The sequence below is a fragment of the Mastigoproctus giganteus genome, chromosome 7, assembly GCF_048544385.1.
Source record: "Mastigoproctus giganteus isolate SK-2022 chromosome 7, ASM4854438v1, whole genome shotgun sequence".
Lineage (NCBI taxonomy): Eukaryota > Metazoa > Arthropoda > Arachnida > Uropygi > Thelyphonidae > Mastigoproctus > Mastigoproctus giganteus.
The window spans coordinates 205,682,953-205,702,114 of NC_143581.1; the positions used below are offsets into that span (position 1 = coordinate 205,682,953).

Consider the following 19,162-nt stretch of genomic DNA (forward strand, 5'->3'; position numbering starts at 1 on the left):
TACCATAAATAGAAACACTAACTCCAGGTTAATATGGAAGAAAATTAAGCACATTTCCTGCAAATTTCGAACCAATTCTTTCGTGTAATGAGCAAGAACTCTCTGCTCCTGAGGACATAGCAAATGCCTTGGGCAAAACCTTTCCCCAAGTTTCTGCAGCATCAACTTATTCTCCAGATTTCCAGAAAATAAAGATTATGACTGAACAACGTGTCATCAACTTTCGAATCTCACTTTTCCTTCCGCATAACCAGCCTATTCAATATTATGAACTTTGACATGCCATTAAAACAGCATGCAACAGTGTCGCTGGGCCAGATGGAAAATCTTATATCATGCTACAAAAACCTTGATGACAAAAATTTACAAATGCTGCTGGTCTACTATAACCGAATATATCTGGAAAACATTTATCCAAGCTATTGGCATCACGCCACAATTCTTGCCTTTTTGAAATCTGGAAAAGATCCTACCAGTCTGTACAGTTACAGACCAATTTTCCTCTCTAGTTGCCTTGGTAAATTACTTGAAAAAATTATCCATAATCAACTTGTTTGGATCATCGAAACAGAACACCTGATGAGTAATCATCAGCATGGCTTTCGTAAGAACAGGTGCTCCTTAGATCTCATGATCAAAGCTGAGTCTGCAATTCGTAATGCCTTTGTAAAAAATGAACACCTTGTTATGGTTTCCATATACATAGAGAAGGCATCTGATACTACCTGGCCTCGTGGCCTTCTCAGTGACCTTCATACTCTTGGTCTACGAGGCAACCTGCCTATATTCATTAGGAACTTTCTCCAGAATCATCACAACTCACTTTCTGTGACATTTTTACAGGAAGAAGGAGTGCCACAAGGGTCTGTACTGAGTGCAACCCTTTTTGCCCTTAGAATCGATTCCATCACAAAAGAACTTCCAAATATTGTTCAGACCTACCTTTATGCCAATGATCTCCCTATTTCTTGCCGTTCTCAGAAAATGAGATCCATTAAACAGTAACTGCAGATATCCCTGAATAAAGTCCAAAGGTGGGCTATCGTCTATTACAACAGAAGACTTGCAATCCACTTTTGTAATCAACAGAAAATGCATACAGATTCTGAACTTCAGATGTCAAACTTTACCATTCCAGTGACTAACAACATCAGATTCTTGGGATTTAATCCTTGCACAAAATTAAATTTCCTTGAGCACATTAAATTTGTACATACTTTCTGCCTCAATAAGCTGAACATACTAAGAGCTTTATCTGCCTTGTCTTGGGGAGCAGACTGTACATCTTTACTGCTCTTATATAGAGCATTGATCAGATCAAGTTTGGATTATGGTGCTCCACTCTATGATTCTGCCTGTAAGAGTACACTATGATGGCTGGATCCTATACAGCATAGTGTATTTCGGATTGCACTTGCTTCTTTCAGGACATCTCCTACTCATAGTTTATATATTGAAGCTAATGAGCCCCCCTCTTTACCTCCACAGAAAAATGCTGCTTCTTAGGTATGCAGCCCAAATACAAAGTTGCTGGCAGCATCCTATTGAGCCCTACCTCTTTAATCCTCCACTGCAGAATCTCTATAGAAACAAACCCAATAAAATAAGACCAGCAGGCTTACGCCTTATTGAATTAACACAGAGTTGGGCTGTTCCTATTTACAACAGGCAACAAGTAATGAATTACTCTCAGCCACCTTGGACTCCCCCCTCCACAATTAACCTGCAATACTTATCTTCACAAGTGGGGAAAGAATATCGATAATCAGTGTGAAACAACTCCATGCAAGCCATATTCAGAAATATGCTGATTTTTTGCCAATATATACTGATGGCTCCAAATCACATTCAGCCGTTGGAGCAGCAGCAGTATTTTCTACAATCATTTCGGCTGCTCTTCCACCTGAGTATAGCAGCTTCTGAGCAGAACTCCATGCAATAATATTAGCCTTAGAAAACCTGAATCACTACTCTTCTGTAAAATACATAGTATACACTGACTCACAGCTCAGTTACAGCAATGCAGAATTCCTCCTACAAGGTTCACCCTGTGTTAAATGAAATCAGAAGTCTCCTATTTCAAATTGAAGATTGTCATCAATCAGTGACCTTTTGCTGGATCCCAGCACATTCGAGGATAAAGGGGAATGAACTCGCAGACAAAGATGCTAAAAATCCATCAACTTTTGATTTTTTTTTTTTTTTTTTTTTTTTGTTGTTGTTGTTGGTGCATCGGCTTCTGTGGCCATAATGCACCTCCCAAAGTTTTTGCAGTACTCTGATACAAGCCCGAGGCGGGATTTGAACCCGCGACCTTTGGGTAGCCAGGCAGGCACTTTATCCACCTGGCTAGCCCGGTCGGTAACTTTTGATTTAACCTCTGATCTAGTTCCAGCCTCTGACTACAATCACATCATACAAACAACATGTCTCACACAGTGGAAAGATCTATGGCACACCCAAACCAGTAATAAACTCTACAAGTTAAAACAGGACCCAAAGCTTTGGCACTCTAGCACCAAAACAGTATGAAGAGAAGAAGTGTTACTTGCACTGGCACGAATAGGACATATGTATCTGACTCAGTTTTCTGAGTCAGATAGGTATCATTTTTCGGTTTTCTGAGGTTCACCTTCTAAAATTTCTTTGTCCTTTCCTTGATTAGCTTTCCTTTTCTCCTTTTTTAGCCTTTCTTTATACTAAGACGAGAAAAGTTTCTAGATCTTAATTTTTGTCTTTGTTGGGGGTTCTCTCCCTGAGTATTATGGCTTCTAGCTCAGGGAGGTCTTCCAATCCGTTTTCCATATCTATGTTTTTAGTCAATTTTTCAGTCATGTTTGATTTTAATTGACTTTCTTGGAGATACCTTGGTTCTAGTTGCTCTAAATAATCTAGCAATATGTTTTTTTTCTACTTAGACCTGTTAAAATATAATTTTGTCGTGATTTCCATCTTGGTGGGAAAATTGGTATTTTCGAATGTTTGAAGGTCTATAACAAAGAAACGTGTTCTAAAAACTAAAAATAGTTTAATTCGGTGTCATTCGTGTTCTCGTCCAAAATAATGTGGTTAGAGCTAATTTGTAACTTAATACAATCAAAATTATTGAACTCCTGAGCGGCTCCTGAAATGTAATTTTCTGCAGGATCGGTACCTCTGGCGCCATTATGAATGCACCCGCACAAAAAATGCACTCAAAATCTGACAATATGTAAAAACAACTGCTAATAATAAACATACTTGAATAAAACTACCTTTCTTCATCTGTATACTTCTAGATCTAGGAATCCAAATTAAAAACACTGAAATATTCAAAACTGCAACAATTGCAATCCAGTAGTCTCCGCCGTACACCAATCAAGTGGACCTACACTCATGCACATCTGCTCGCTACCGCGTTCATATGCAAACCTCGAATTCTTTAGAACAGTAAGAATTCCGCATTCATTCATTTTACTAATCCCTCTCAGAGCCTTATAAACTTCAATCTGGTCACCTCTGAGGTGCCTGGTTGCCAAGCACTGTAGCCCACATAATTAATCTTTCCTCATACAGTCATCCTTCTGCCGATCTCACCATTTAAATTGCCTGTGTTTGGACCCTTTCAAGAAGCCCAATGTCATTTTTCAGATGAAGTCTCCATACTTGAACCCAGTATTCCAAATGTGGTGTTACAATTGCTTATACATTGGGATTATGAGCTCCCCATCATTATGCTGTTCAGAAAGCTTCATATCTGCCCGTATTGTAACTCTCAGATCCTTTTCCTCCTCCTTTTTTAATTCAACCCCACCAAGTGTATAATTTATTTGTGTGTTGCTATTCCCCAAGTGTAAGTCCTTGCATTTAGCAGCATTAAAACATAGCTGCCACTTTTCTGACTACCTTTGAAGTCATTCTGAAGGGGCGATGCTTGGCACCAATCATTAACAATTCTGCCAATCTTTACGTCTCCTGCAAATTTTGATATCACGCCTTCTGTCCCTTCATCGATGTCATTTGTGAAAATGAGAAACAACAGTGGCCCAAGAACCAATCCTTGAGCGACCCCACACGTGACATTACACCAATCTGAAGAATATCCATTAATCACACCCTCAGCTGTCCATTAATCACACCTTCAGTCCTGCAGCCACCCAGCAATCCATCTTAGAATCTTACCAGTAATACCAACCTGTTCAAGCTTATACAGTAACCTCTCATCGGGGACCAAGTCAAATGCTTTGCTGAAATTCAAATAAACTATATCATAATTATTCCCTAAATCCAGCTCATGAGTTTTCAAGAATGGGTCATACAGAACACAATCAGTCTGTAACCTTTTCTTTGTGAGCTGATTCAGACTTGTCTTAGATTCTTGAAACTAAGTTATTCTGGTCCTTAAATCTTTGGATCCAGCCACTGTTACATTTGAAGTCACTAATTCCATGTTGTTTAGCTACATAATTAGTCTTTCCTTGCAAAATTGGAGCTGATATTGGCAAATTAGATATATGCATTTGTTGCCACTCAAAAAAAGTTTTTTGCCAGGCTCCTCATATTTTGCTCTACAAATTGGTTTACTTTTTTTTTGTTACTGCTACAACATTATCCCTTCAAGTTTTTTCAGAATTGCACACAAAGTATGAAAAGATGTATTTCTTTATAATGTCTGTTTTATTTCGTTCCATCCTATCAGCCTCTTGTATAATTTTCATGCTTAATTCTCTCCATTTACATTTTGTCACCATAACTCTGCCAGATGAAGTTAAATAAAAACAAACATTTAATTAATTTAAAGACATCAGCTCAAATCCTTTAAAAATTGGACAAAAATACAGATTATACTCTAACAAAAGATGACTTAAATATACTCTGAAAAAAATGTTTTTCAGAGTGTATTTAAGTTGTAGCTACCACTGACTGGTTTTGTCTGAATAAAATAAGAATATGTGCTTGTGTAAATAGAATTTATATTAATGAGATTCTACTGTTTCTATGTGAGAGATATGCTGTTTCTACATAAGAGAGCTACAAAAACAGAATATTTTGCTTGTTTATTCTGATGAAAGACTAAGTGAGTAAATTCCTGATGAGAGACTATGCATCCAAAGGAACCAAACTTTTAGTTTACTAAAGCCTGCTGATATTATTAGTAGAAAATATAATTGTCATACACAAGTGAACAAATAGTATATTGCAGTCACATTCTGCTGTATAGCGGTAAAGAATTTAATAAATTTTTGATAAATTTTTTTTTTTTTTTTCAAATAATAGTCTCCTTGCAATATATATATATATATATATATTACTAATACTGTAAAGAATGTTTTTTTCCTCCATAGGTATTGTTTCAGAAAAAAGTATTGATACATTAGACTGGAATGCTCATTTATTGCTGGAACCAAAACTTCAGGTAAGCTGACTATTTTTTTATTAAATAAAAACTATACTGATAACCAATATAGAAATGGTCAATTACCAGTGTAGTCTAAAACATTTTAAGAACAATAAAACTGTCTGTTTATGTTGCTTTTATTTTATTAGATCATTATAATTTTGACATTTAATTATGCATCTTATTTATACAAGGCTTTAAGGGAAAAATGTGGGCATTTGCCCTGGATTGATTTTCTAAAGTAATAATCACACAATGCCAAATGTGAAATGTCAAAACAGAAAGTTTTCCATAACTATAGCCATTTTTTGTCAGTCATGTACCATATACAAATTATCTCACCAGACACAATATCTTACAATCTTAAGAAATAGTGCAGCTTAGATTGGCAGAGCAGACTAGGGAGATGTGCCAGGACTGTATTCCGACAAGCGATATGTGATCAGTAAAGCCTGGATCTTTAAGCAGAATGCCAAAAAATGACTATTTTCATGTTTTTAGGGAGAAAAAAAAGCCTTTTTTTTTTTTTTTTATTATTAATCTTAAAGGGCATTCTCCTCTTATATTGGTTATTTTTTGTCCTTGTATATTTGATCTAGCATACAGAATTTCCAATGAATTCTTGAAGCAGTAAGGGAAATAGGAAATATATACATAAGGTGAACAAATATTCATGTCACCATAAACAAGCAGCTGATAAAATCAATATACTAGATATGTTTTGTTTGATCAATAAATTGGTAGAGTTCTAAGGTTTAGGAAAGTAGTTTTTAACACTGTAAATAATAAATACGGAAGACAAAAAAAGCTATCTAGAACAAGAGTAGCCTGTGCAGACATACATTTTTGCCGCTCCTGGAACAGAGAAGTTTTTTCTAATTTATTTTCTGTTTTATTAGCTTAAATTGGCATATTAACTTATTTTCTAGAGTAGCTTTATATTCCTATTTACGATACTTAGATTAAAGTAACTTAGACAGAGATTTTGTAGGTATTACTTAGTACCGGAAAGGTATCAAATCCACGTGTTTACCGTTCATAAATTGCCACCATTGTTACGCAATACAAAATATCTCGAAATAGATAGCATAAGCTTAATATAGTATAGTATAGTACATAATATTGTCAATTAATCAGATAATTAATCTTGTTGAACTTCATTGTCAATTAAATTGTACTTTTAACTATACATATAACGACTTGGGTTACGTAACATAAATAATTAATACTAAACTTGATATGGAAGTTATATAAAGGGATTTCGTAGATAGCACTCGATACTGAAACATAAATATAGCGTTATAACTGTGTTGGGATATAAGTTTAGGGTTTTATTTTGTACTGAAATTGAAATTTTATTGAAATTAAATCGAAATCATGACTCAGACCAGAGCAGCAAAGCAAAAGGCTCAAGCTAATGGGAGTGCTGTGGCTTAGGGGAGAACTAAGGGGGGGCAGTTGCCCTCTGAATCACAGCCTATTAAAATGCACTACTTGCCTGATGTTTGTGGAGCAGTCGGGTACGGGACATGATACTGCCATACAATCACAAAGGGGCCTATATGAGAGCTAGAAGGACAGGGTGGATGCTCTCGAAGGATTAAAAGTGAGGGCCCATCAAGCTCTCAGCTGCCCACACCAATGGTAGAGCTTGCACTTGGTCATCACGCAACACAGCGGCAGCCCCCAAGGCAGAATGTGCTGGTCCCAAAGGAACTAGTAGTTGTTGGTGACTCTATTGTCAGGGAAACGGGAAACATGCTTTGTAAAAAGGATAGGTGGAAGAGGACCAGGGTATGTCTGCCAGGGGCAAAGGTTGATGATGTTGTAGAGCAGATATCATCTTTTAAGGGCACAAAAGGTGATATAGTTGTACATGTTGGCACTAATGATATTAAGAGTAGCAGACCGGCGGAATTACTTAACAAGTACAGGTCACTGTTGAAAAAAAGCCGTGAATCAGGGTTGAATTTGAAAGTGTCTGCAATTCTGCCCAGACACGATAGGAGGGAGTATATGATGAGAGCCCTGTCGATCAGTTCGGCCCTGGAAAGATTGTGCAAGGCTCAAGGGGTAGAATTTTTTTCAGCCTGGTATGTACTTGTTAACAGGACAGACTGCTTCTACAGGGATGGGATACATTGTATTAAATAGAAAGGTGCAAGAATGTTTGCTGATGCTATTGAGGCAGTGTTAGGTGTGTCGGAAAACTGCTAGATTGGGGGGATACAAGGACTAATAGATTAACAGTAACCACTGGTAGAGGTGAAAGTGATTCTTGCACTGCTTCTATTGAAATGAGCAGTAGCCTGGAAAATAAGATGCAGGATATTTCAGAGACTGCTGGGAATCATTGGGGTACAAATAAACACATGGGTTGTGTTAGGGTAGCTAAGAAAAAGAACAGGTGCATGTATACTTGCGTGTACACCAATGCTAGGAGTTTAGTAAATAAATTTGATGAATTTGAGGTATTGCTCAAAACATCAAAGGCAGATATTGTGGGGATTTCAGAGACGTGGTGTCACACAGATATAAGGAATGCAGAACTGGAATTTGGGGAGTACAATGTCTACAGAAAGGATAGACAGGATAGGAAGGGAGGAGGGGTTATGCTATTAGTTAAGAAATACATAAAATCCAAGGAAGTGAAGCCAGTCGACATTGCTGGACAGTGCAGTGTCGAATCAGTTTGGTGTGACATAAGCATTGGGAGATCAAAATTGAGAGTAGGAGTGTGCTATAGGCCTAATGACTCTGATGAGTATAATAAGAAACTGTACAGGGAAATAGAGTGGGCCAGTAAATCCGAGAGTCTTATAATGGGGGATTTTAATTCCCCCATTATAAGACTCTCTGATTTAATGGTGGCTGGTCACTCACACACTAGCAGATGATTGTTTTCTACATCAGCATGTTCGGGAGGCAACTAGAGGGAGTAAAACTCTTGATTGGATTATCAGTAGTGATTCTTCATGCATTAAGAATCTGCAGATAAATGAACCACTAGGTGGCAGTGATCACAGTGTGCTGAAGTGGGATTTACTCAAAGAGGTAACTACCATTAGGGGGTGAAGGGAAGGGTTATTGCTTTCGTAAAGGCGACTACGATGGACTGAGACAGTATTTAAATTCTATACAGTGGGACCAACTGATGATGTTACCAACAGCAAATCCAAAATGGGAAGCATTCAAAGAACTTATCTTGGAGCTACTAGGCTTTACATCGCAACTAAGAAATATTGTTCAAAGTTTAGGCCTAAATGGATGTCAGATGAACTAATGAGACATATGGCAGAGAAGAAAAATGCATGGGATACATACAAATTAACACGTGACACAGAAGCCTATGATAGATACAAGTTGATCTGTAACCAAGTTACAAAGGAGGTTAGGCAGGCGAAGGCAGATTACGAGAAATCTTTGGCAAGGAATGCAAAGAAAAACAGCAAAGAGTTCTTTACTTATGTAAACTCTAGAAGGAAGGGGATGAATCAGATTGGTCCACTTGATATCGATTGGTCAACTGTTGATGATCCTGCTCAGGTAGCTAAAAAACTAAATGAATATTTTGCATCGACATTCCATATGAGGAGTTATTCAGCGAGGGGAATGCCAGAGGTGTATTTAACTCTGGCAGTAAGCTAGAGAATCTTGTAATAACTGAGAGTAAAGTGGAGGAGAAATTGTTGAAGATAAATACAAGAAAGGCACCTGGGGTGGATGGGATCTATCCAGTTATATTAAAGGAGGCAGCAAATGAAGTAAGCAAACCCTTAGCCATAATTATGAGAGCTTCCTTGGACTCAGGGGAAGTACCCATGGACTGGAGATGTGCAAATGTGACCCCAATTCACAAAGGAGGATCAAAGGGTGACACAAGTAATTATAGACCTATTAGTTTAACTTCTGTTACCGGAAAATTAATGGAGGCACTGGTTAAAGAAGCACTGCAGGATCATCTAGACAAGACTTCAGTTATAGCTCGGACACAGCACGGTTTTGTTAAGGGGAAGTCTTGCCTGACCAATTTGATTGATACTATGATGCAATTACAAAAGAACTGGACGCAGGGAATAACTTTGATATTATATACTTGGATCTTAGAAAGGCTTTTGATACTGTAGCAGTCTTCCATGTGCAACAGTATCAAAGGATTTTGATACTGTTGCACATGGAAGACTGCTGCACAAATTAGAGCAGTGTGGCATTGGAGGCAAATTGCTGCTATGGATAAAGGGTTGGTTGAGGGGGAGAAGACAGAGAGTGGTAATCAATGGACACTGCTCATCGTGGACTAATGTTATTAGTGGAGTCCCTCAGGGTTCAGTATTGGGTCCATTATTGTTTTCTGTATTTATAAATGATATTGATGATGGTATATCAAGCTTAATGTCCAAGTTTGCAGATGATACGAAGGTTGGCAGGGTTGTCAAGGACACTACTGACACTATGCTACTGCAACAGGATCTGGAAAGGTTGAGCAGATGGGCTGAGAGGTGGCAAATGAAGTTTAACATTGATAAATGTAAAGTACTACATATGGGAAACAGCAACCACAGAGCAACATATCAACTCTGTGGTTCTACACTGACAGTGGTAGAGAATGAAAGGGACCTGGGGGTGGTTGTGCAGGCAGATATGAAGTTTTCTAAGCAGTGCAGACAGGTTGCAAGAGTAGCTCATGGTGTACTGTCGATGATATATAGGAATTTTTCTAGCAGGGATAAGGAGGTGATTATTCTCCTGTATAAGGCAATGGTCAGGCCACACCTAGAGTACTGTATACAGGTCTGGAGGCCTCATTTCAAGAAGGATGTAGAGCTGCTGAAACGAGTACAGAGAAGGGCAACAAGATTAGTGAATGGAACAAAGGGGTGCTCTCACGAAGAAAGGCTTAAGTTTTGCAAATTACAGTGTCTGGAGACTAGGCACCAGCGAGGTGATCTGATAGAGGTGTATAAAGCCTTGAATGGTTTGAGCATGCTCAATGCTGATGGGATTCTTCCTCTTGCTCAGAATAATCACCTGAGAGGGCATAAATTCAAATTGAGGAAGGACAGATGTAGGATAGACGTGAGAAAATTTGCCTTTAGCCAGCGGGTGGTTGGTTGGTGGAACAGACTTCCGTCCCTTGTCGTGGAAGTTGATAACCTAAATAAGTTTAAGGCTCATCTGGACAGGTATTTTGAACGAACAGAGGGGTGAAGTGGAAGTGGTTATTTTTTATTATTTTTTTTTAATTAATTAATTTTTTTTTTTTTGGCTGATTCTGCATAAGCTTGCTGTTTTTTGCATCAAATGCCTCTACTAATGCTATCTTTATTTTCTTCCCATCTTTTTCTGTTGCTAATACTGCAAAATGTGGGAACACCAGATGAACTTTGCATTTTTTTTTTTTCATGTTTGTTCTTATTTATTGGTATATCATACTGTATAACTGACACACATGACAAATATCAGGCCATTAATGGACACTTTTTATGCTCCTGCTTAAGGATAAAATGCAGGATAGATGTGTGGAAGTTGGTTGGAACAAACTTCCATCTGGTTTTGTTGAAGTGGGTAATTTGAATAAAAATAAAGAATTAGATAAATTATAGAGGGGATTGGACAGTTGACAGGGAAGTATGGGTTCTTCTCTCTCTCTCTCTCTCTCTCTCTCTCTCTCTCTCTATTATATATATATATATATATATATTCTTGCATTATTTGCCAGTACTACTACTAATAATAATGATAATTTGTTACTTTAATTCAACACTTTTTTTTTTTTTTTTTTCTGTTTTTTTTTTTTCGACATTAATTTGTTTTGTTTTTATGACAAATGAGAATGCCAAAAAAGTGATTACTGCTTTAAGTCAGAAACTGGATAATTTAGTTTGATAATAATATATTATCTACCAGTGGCACCCAGTTGCTTTGTAAAGTGTGTGAAAAAAAAACAGTAAATTGTGTTAAGACATATTTTATGTCCCAATATTTATGAACTTATAAACATAAAACAGCTTCATCTTTTAAGACTAGTAACAAGAAGGTGTGACTACTTTTTGTATATTCTGAAGCAAGCAAGCCATCTCAGTTTTTGTCTCTTTTAAATAAATTGAAGGAGGAACTGGACAAACTTTTAGAGAGAGAGAATGGATGTGTGAAATTTACATAAGCTCACACACTTGCTTTTTTGCATCACATGCATCCATTATTACTACTACTACTCCTAGATTGATGGTTGTTCAGAAATTATATGTGCTGTAAAGGAATAGATTTTAGAGATTGTAAAAAAAATAAAACTAAAATATACAATAAAAAGATAAATAGTTTAATAAATAAATAAACAAACAATTAAAAAAGAAATAATAAATGATGTGTTATGTTATATGTTGTGCTGCCGTACAATAACTTTGGCTGCCTGCTCAGCAACCACATGCTCATTCTCAGTCTGTAATAAGTGGATTTTGGGCTGTGGTTGTTTGCATTTACAAAATTTTTATTTGTAATACCCTTGAAAATGTCTGCCAAGTGAAAAAGTGACTGTTCTAGAGGTGCTGAGAAGAAAAAGAGAAAAGCACTTGATTTAGAAATGAAAATAATATAATATCACACTATGAAAATGGAAAAACAGTTTCTGCAATCACATGTGATGTTGGGCTTTTCCATGCTACGATATCAACCATTTTGAAGAACAAGAAAAGAATCCATGATTGGGTAGCACCTATGAAAGTTACAATAATAACAAAAAAAAAAAACAAGGTCCTTCTAGTGATATGGAGAAATTATTGGTAATGTGGATGGAAGATCAGATACAAAAATTTATACCTTTAAGCCTTCTATTCATACAAGCTAAGGCAAGAAGCCTTTTTTAAGCCCTTAAAGAGCAGATAGGAGATGAATACAATCAAACCTTCACAGCAAGTCACTGGTAGTTCCAAAGATTTAAAAACTGTGACAACCTGCATAGTGTAAAAGTGAGTGGTAAGCAGCAAGTGCTGACATGGGTGCTGCTGAAACTTTTTAAGGAGGAGCTAGATCATGTCATGATAGAGAAAAATTATTGGCATGAGCAAATATTTAATGTAGATGAAACCAGTTTATTCTGGAAATGAATGCCAGAATGTGCATACTTCCACAAAGAAGCAAAAATCATATGAGGATTCAGAATTTAAGGACAGAGTCACAGTTCTGTTGGGTGGTAATGTAACTAGTTTTAAGGTTAAAGCCTTCATGATTTATCATTCAGAGAATATAAGGACAGTTCAAAAATGCAAATAAACATACATTGTCAGTATTTTATAGACAAAATAATAAAACATTGGTGACCATAGCATTGTTTGAGGATTGGTTCCTGAATTGTTTTATCCCACAAACCAAGAAGTGTTGTCTTCAAAAAAGTCATTCTATTCAAAATTTTGTTAATTTTAGATAATGCTCTGGGACACCCAGCACCCAGATAACTTACACCCTGATGTTAAGGTGGTCTACTTTCCACCCAACACTATCTCAATCCTACAATTGATGGATCAAGCCAATATTGTTTCTTTAAAGGTATATTATTTATGCATGACCCTTGCTAAGGCTATTGCTGCTACTGAGAATTATCAAGAATATCAAGAATTTTGAGAGGATAACATAACAACATTCTGCATTGCATCAAGAACATAGCTGCAGCATGGGACGAGATAACATGTGAGTGCATTATTGGATTAAGGGAAAAAAGTATTGAAAAGATATGCAAATACTTTTAAAGTATTTGATAAAGACTTACTGCAATTAGTGTCAAGGTAGGCACCTGGATATGCAACTGGAGTTGGAAATTGATAATGAAAATGTTGAACAGCTGGTGGAAACTGTGGCAGCAGGGTTATATAATGACAATCTTACTGAATTGAAGGGCACAGAGAGTTGCAGAGGAAGAAAAGAGGCAAAAAAAGGAGAAGAAATGCCTGCAACCCCCAAAATGTCTCAGCCTTTTTTTTTTTTTTTTTTTTTTTTTCCCCTTCACTGAAAAAAAGGCTGAGACATTTGCTGGTCTTAATAAGGTAATGCAAATGTTTGAAGAAATAGATCCTAATGTTGAAAGATTTGCAAAGGTCGACAGACAGATCCAAAATGCACTTGCTTGCTACACTACAGGGAGATTTATAACAAAAAGAAATGGCATAGTGTGCAATGTAAATTGGACATTTTTAAAGAATTCTTCAGCTGTTGTCTCTAATGTTGGGGACAACAATGTCATTAGTACACCAACTCACAAAACTTCTCCTCCTCGTGAAGGCGACCAATACCTTCAACTGTTTACTCTGAAGAAGTCGAAGTTTGATGATCCTTCCACCCTTGTCTCTCCACTTCCAGTTATTCTTGGAGGATACAGATGGGTGAACTATTTTTTTTTTGTTTGTTTTTGGCTGATGCTATATAAGCTTGCTTGCTTGCATTGTTTGCCTATTACTACTACTACTCCGTCAGGCTATGGCCTGGGTGACTCATGTAACCTTATTCTCAAAATTTCTGTTTTCCAGTTTACAACTGTCAAATTGCTCACTCGGTTCAACTACATAGTTGAACTAGATCTGCCTACATATAAGAATGGATTCAACCTCTCATCCCATTAGTCTGTTCTTGTGCCAGCAGTCTATCTCTCTTTAGGTAATTTTCCATGTTTCAATTTATATTCAATTTTGGCCTTAAGGCATGATAAGTCTCCTTTCTTTAAAGCATGAGCTATGTGTTAAAAGAATTCCCAACATTTCCTAAATTTTAACAGGTTCTTAGTTATCAATTACTTTTTATATAATCTAGATTGGTTGGATAGGCCTTTGCTTTAGTAGTGTTATGTTACTTGTTAGAGGGGACTATTAACTAGTATTACATTCCTGTCTCCCTTCTTAAGACAATTATTTTTTTAATGTCTTTAAGTTCATTGCTGTTACTACATCAAATCTATGCTTGCAGAGCATCTGCATCTCATCAATAATGTGTTTCCCCCCCCCCCCCCCCGGCCTGAGGATGAGATTCAGTAGAACCTTGAAACATAGCAACTGTTAATATGGTGGACTGATGTGATAACACTTCAATAAACATCTTAAAACATAATCATGTGGTGTAACAGTATATTTATTTATTTTGTTTAATTTCTAAGATGTGCTTTTTGGCATAAAAATTATAATCAGAAGTAACAGTTGCTCTGTGAAACAATCAGCTAGCATGTTAATAAAGCTATCAAAATAATTAAGAAATTTTTAAATAAGATAATACACATACCAAAAATGATAATTTTGTCATTAGTGTCTGTTTTGGAATATCTTTGATTATTTAGCCACTTCCACCTGCAGTCAATGTGAGAGAATCACTAGAGATGTTTGAAGAACACAGAAGAATGGCTAGTGAATATCTCCAGACAATAAAGGAAATAGAACTACTTTCCCAACGAAGGTAAGATAATTTTTCATATTAAGTTTTCTATGCATTATGAATGCACAATTTTCAAATATCTAATGAATCACTAGGATATATATATATATTTATGTGTGTGTCACAAATGAAAGTAAAATAAAATAAAAATAAATATAGACGGAGAAATTATTAATCACAAAATGCCGAGCCTAGTTGAAGAGAAAAAAGAGAGAAAGAATGTTAAGAACCTATAAAAAAAAAAAAAAATCATTAAGTAGAATTAAATCTGAATTAATGCCAAATTAACAGGCTAATCATATGTACAAAAGCTGAAAGAAAAAGAGGGGAAGGTAATAGAGATAAAAATATTAAAAATTAAAAATTGGTACATAGATCAGGTATTTCATCAGGGGGCTACACCTGATCATGTACTAAACACTGTGTTTCTATGCAAACTCATGCTGATGGAGAAGCCTTCGAGTGCTCCTTACAAACTCGTTCTAAACATGCTTTGCAGAATTTCTTTGTTTTACAATCTTTCTTCCTGGGACACTTGTAACATCTACCTTGCTTAGGTGGACACTGTTGGGAAGGTCCAGGAATTTCTTCAGGTGGAATACAAGCATATTTCGCTGCTTTCATATTTCGCTGCTTTCGCACAAAGATATTTTGGAAGAATTACCGTGACCGCTCTTTTACGGAGCTGTGGATTCACTAAACTTTTTCCAATCTCTGCGAGAAACTCGCTTCGAGGGAGTCTCACTTCTGGATTATTGCTACGGAAAATAGCCAAGGCATTTATTCCAGCAATGTTCAAAATCCTGTGGAAAAGTACCATTGGCCACCTTCTGGTTTTCCAATAAGTAGTATATGTTCCACACATTTCATCCAAGACATCAACTCCACCGTTGGTCATATTATAAAACGTAATAATTTCCGGCTTTCTTTTGTCGCCACTGTCAGGATCTATAGTATCATCATGGTGCTTAGTCGATATTAGGATCACATTTCTGGTTTTTTTTGGTACATAGGACACAACTGTGGTCTGATCTTGGAATGCGAACAAACTACTGGTCAGCTCGCGTTCCTTCACATTGACCAATTCAGCTGGTAGCTCACGTTATTTTTCCTTAGTGTGCCAACAAGAGTAATGTTTTTTTCTCATAATTTAGAAGCCAGAGGCACACTGCAGAACCAATTGTCTGTGGTCAAATTACAGTTGGTTCCTTCAATTGGATGAACAAGCCGCATCACCACATCGAGGGGCGAATTTGACAGGGCATATGGCCCAGGAGGTTGTCTCCCCACATAAACTTCCATACTGAACGTGAAACCCATCTTAGCATCAGCTAATGTAAATATTTTCAGTCCATATTTTGCCGGTTTACTTGGGATGTGTATTGAAGGAACGAGCATCTACCCCTGAATGGCACTAATTGTTCATCTACAGTTACATACTCCAAAAGTGAGTAAAATCTCTGGTATCTCTCCAAAAACATGAAAAAAAATTCACGAAACGCTGCAAGTCAATCCAGTTCTTTTCTAATGTGTCTATCACTCTTGCTATCGAATTGCATAGCCCGAAGGAGGAATGAAAACCTCTTATGGGTCATAACCGATGACAGCAATTCCAGACCAAGTCCATCTTTACACCACATATGTTCCGCGTTTATCCCTGCTAGCCCAGACATTCCTGACAAGATTAAAACACCTATCAAAGCTCTCATTTCATCGTTATCTGTTCTTCTAGCATCCTTGGCCAATGAAAAATGAGAAGATATTTTATCAACATATTCATTAGTATGTTTCACTATATGGGTTATCATTTCATTATCGAAAAATAATAAAAAACAATGAATTGGTGATTTGGCGGACTTACCTGCAGCCTTCACACCTGGTAAATGAATTATGTTACCTCGAGCTGCACGAATATTTGGACAAGGGGCAACTTTCCTCTATACCGTGCTTTTATCCTTCCCAATATAAACATCCTCCTCCTCCAGCTGCTCCAAGTCGTCACTGCCATCGCCTGTCTCAGTGCTACTCCGATGGTCCATTTCCTCGCAGAAGGAGCTATCATCTTCCAATGATGACTGCTCATCAGCTGGCCTTTCTTCATAATCCCCTTCTAGGTAACTTCTGTGCATGTTTTAAATCTAAGGTAAATCTGAAATCTAAGTGAAATATCAGCGTTTGTCACTACTTAAATTGAAGTTCTCACGTTGCCAGAAGCAAGAAATGTGGAAAATCCCTTGAGGGGGAATACACATTAACAACTCTTTCTTGTAGTGAAAATAATTTGTTTGGGTGGAGTATGTGTTTTCGCCTTGTACATATGTATAATTGTGAAAACTTCTTTGCGGTAAATTCAGCAAATAGTAGTCAATAATTCCTCTGGAAATATTGGGAAGTGTTTCATTCTAACCTTACGGTAAGATCAAACTATAGTACAGTAATCCTTTATTGCATGGAAAGTAGTTGTCATCTAGAAATATGTCAGGACAGTAACAGTAAGCATATGCAGTTAGAACAGGTGTTTTATTCTGAGAGTCCATTGCAGTAGAATCAAAGAGGAAGTTACCCTTCATGTTACCGCCAGTAATTTATTACGGTAGGGGAGATCAAAATCTTACGATAAGATCAAACCATAGTACAGTAATCTTTTTTTGCATAGTAGTAGTAGTTGTCATCTAGAAATAATGTCAGGACAGTAACAATAAGTGTATGCAGTTAGAACAGATGTTTTGTTGCAGTAAAATCAAAGAGGAAGTTACTCTTCATGTTTCCGCAAGTAATTCATTATGGTAGGGGAACATAAACTGTCTTCTGTTCGACAGATATCAGTATTTGCAATATTCTCAAAGGGGAATAATTTCAGCTTAGAAGGGATAATGGACGACATTCAATGAGACAAACAACCCCTTTTCGTCAATTGAATATACTAGCCATAAATATATTGGAAGCTGGATTATACATTTCAAACATCACTATATAGTTTGTCCTTGCAAATGACTACACGGTTACTTTGGACTGATCTGATGTCTATGGGTAAAATCAGTCTTTTGTTGTAATTTTCCCAAATGTAATTGTATTCAAACAATTTTCCCAAAATGTTTGAATACAGGAATAATTTTTTATTTCCAATGTGTGTTTTACTATCGTATTTCCTTTCTTCAATATGTATTACAATACATATCGAAGAAATTACAATACATATTCTGTCTACTGACACAAAATCAAGAAAATTCATCAACTGGAAGCCACAGTAGAAACGAAAAAAAAACAAAAAAAAAAAACACTTTGCTGTACTAATTGTTTTAGGGAACAGTATTTAGCATTTTTACTTTCTAACAATATTTCACATTATTGCTCTGTTACAATGTTTTGCTTTGTTGCTTTACGTTATTGTTATAACGAACAATATCGTGCACGACATTTCATCACAGATGCTGGAGTTCTAATTAGTCAGTTCATCCTAAGATGCGGAATTACTAAATAGTCCGATTTTGGTCTGGTGCTCATTTGAGAAAAAAATCCAGAATAATTCTTCTGGAAATATTAGCTAGTGAACTGCATTATAAATTTCAAACATCGCTGTATTGCTTATGCTTTAATGCTTATCCTTTGAGTGACCGCATGTTTTTGCCTTGTACAGATGTTTTATTGTGGACACTTCCTTCCAGTCATTAAAATCATCAGTAGTCGTCCTTTATTATACCTATAAAGTAATTTGTTATGTTGGGGGAAACCGTTTTTCCTCCTAATTGATGTTTATTGTGGACACTTCCTTCCAGTAAAATCATCAGTAGTCGCCCTTCATTATACCTATAAAGTAATTCATTATGTTGAGGGAAACCGTTTTTGCTCCTAATTGATGTAGCACTTTCGAATTTCGCAAAGTGGATTATTTGAACACAACATACATTAGAAGGTCGGTAAAAGAGTTAATAATTGGTGGACAACATTCCGACAAACATTTTCTGTTTATATTCCGTGATGACCACATGGTCAGAGATCCCGAAATAGAGAGAGAGAGAGAATACAAGAAACCGCACTGCATTTAGCAGTCACCAACTCATCTGCCTTTGTTCCTCTCACCAATCTTGTTGCCCTTCTCTGTACCTCTTTCTTGCAACTCTACACCCTTCCTAAAATGAAGCCTCCAGACCTGTATACAGTACTCAAGGTGTGGCCTGACCATTGCCTTATACAAAGGGATAATCACCTCCTTGTCTCTGCTAGCAAAATTCCTATATATCATTGACAAAACTCCATGACCTGCTCTGGCAGCCCATCTGCACTGCTCAGAGAATTTCATATCTGACTGCACAATTACCCCCAGATCTCTTTCATTCTCCACCTCCATAAGTGTAGTATCACACAGTTGGTACATTT

At 36.7% G+C, this 19,162-nt stretch overlaps 1 protein-coding gene across 2 annotated transcripts in view; it reads left to right on the forward strand.

The window, feature by feature from the left end:
• The window catches only part of LOC150083612 (mitogen-activated protein kinase kinase kinase 7-like), a 240,238-nt gene that overhangs the window by 169,150 nt on the left and 51,926 nt on the right, over positions 1 to 19,162 (forward strand). For both annotated transcript variants that reach the window (XM_090377382.1, XM_090377383.1), the window contains exons 13-14: positions 5,325 to 5,395; positions 14,691 to 14,806. In XM_090377382.1, the coding sequence (XP_090233508.1) occupies positions 5,325 to 5,395; positions 14,691 to 14,806 (187 nt within the window). The remainder of the gene's footprint in view (positions 1 to 5,324; positions 5,396 to 14,690; positions 14,807 to 19,162) is intronic.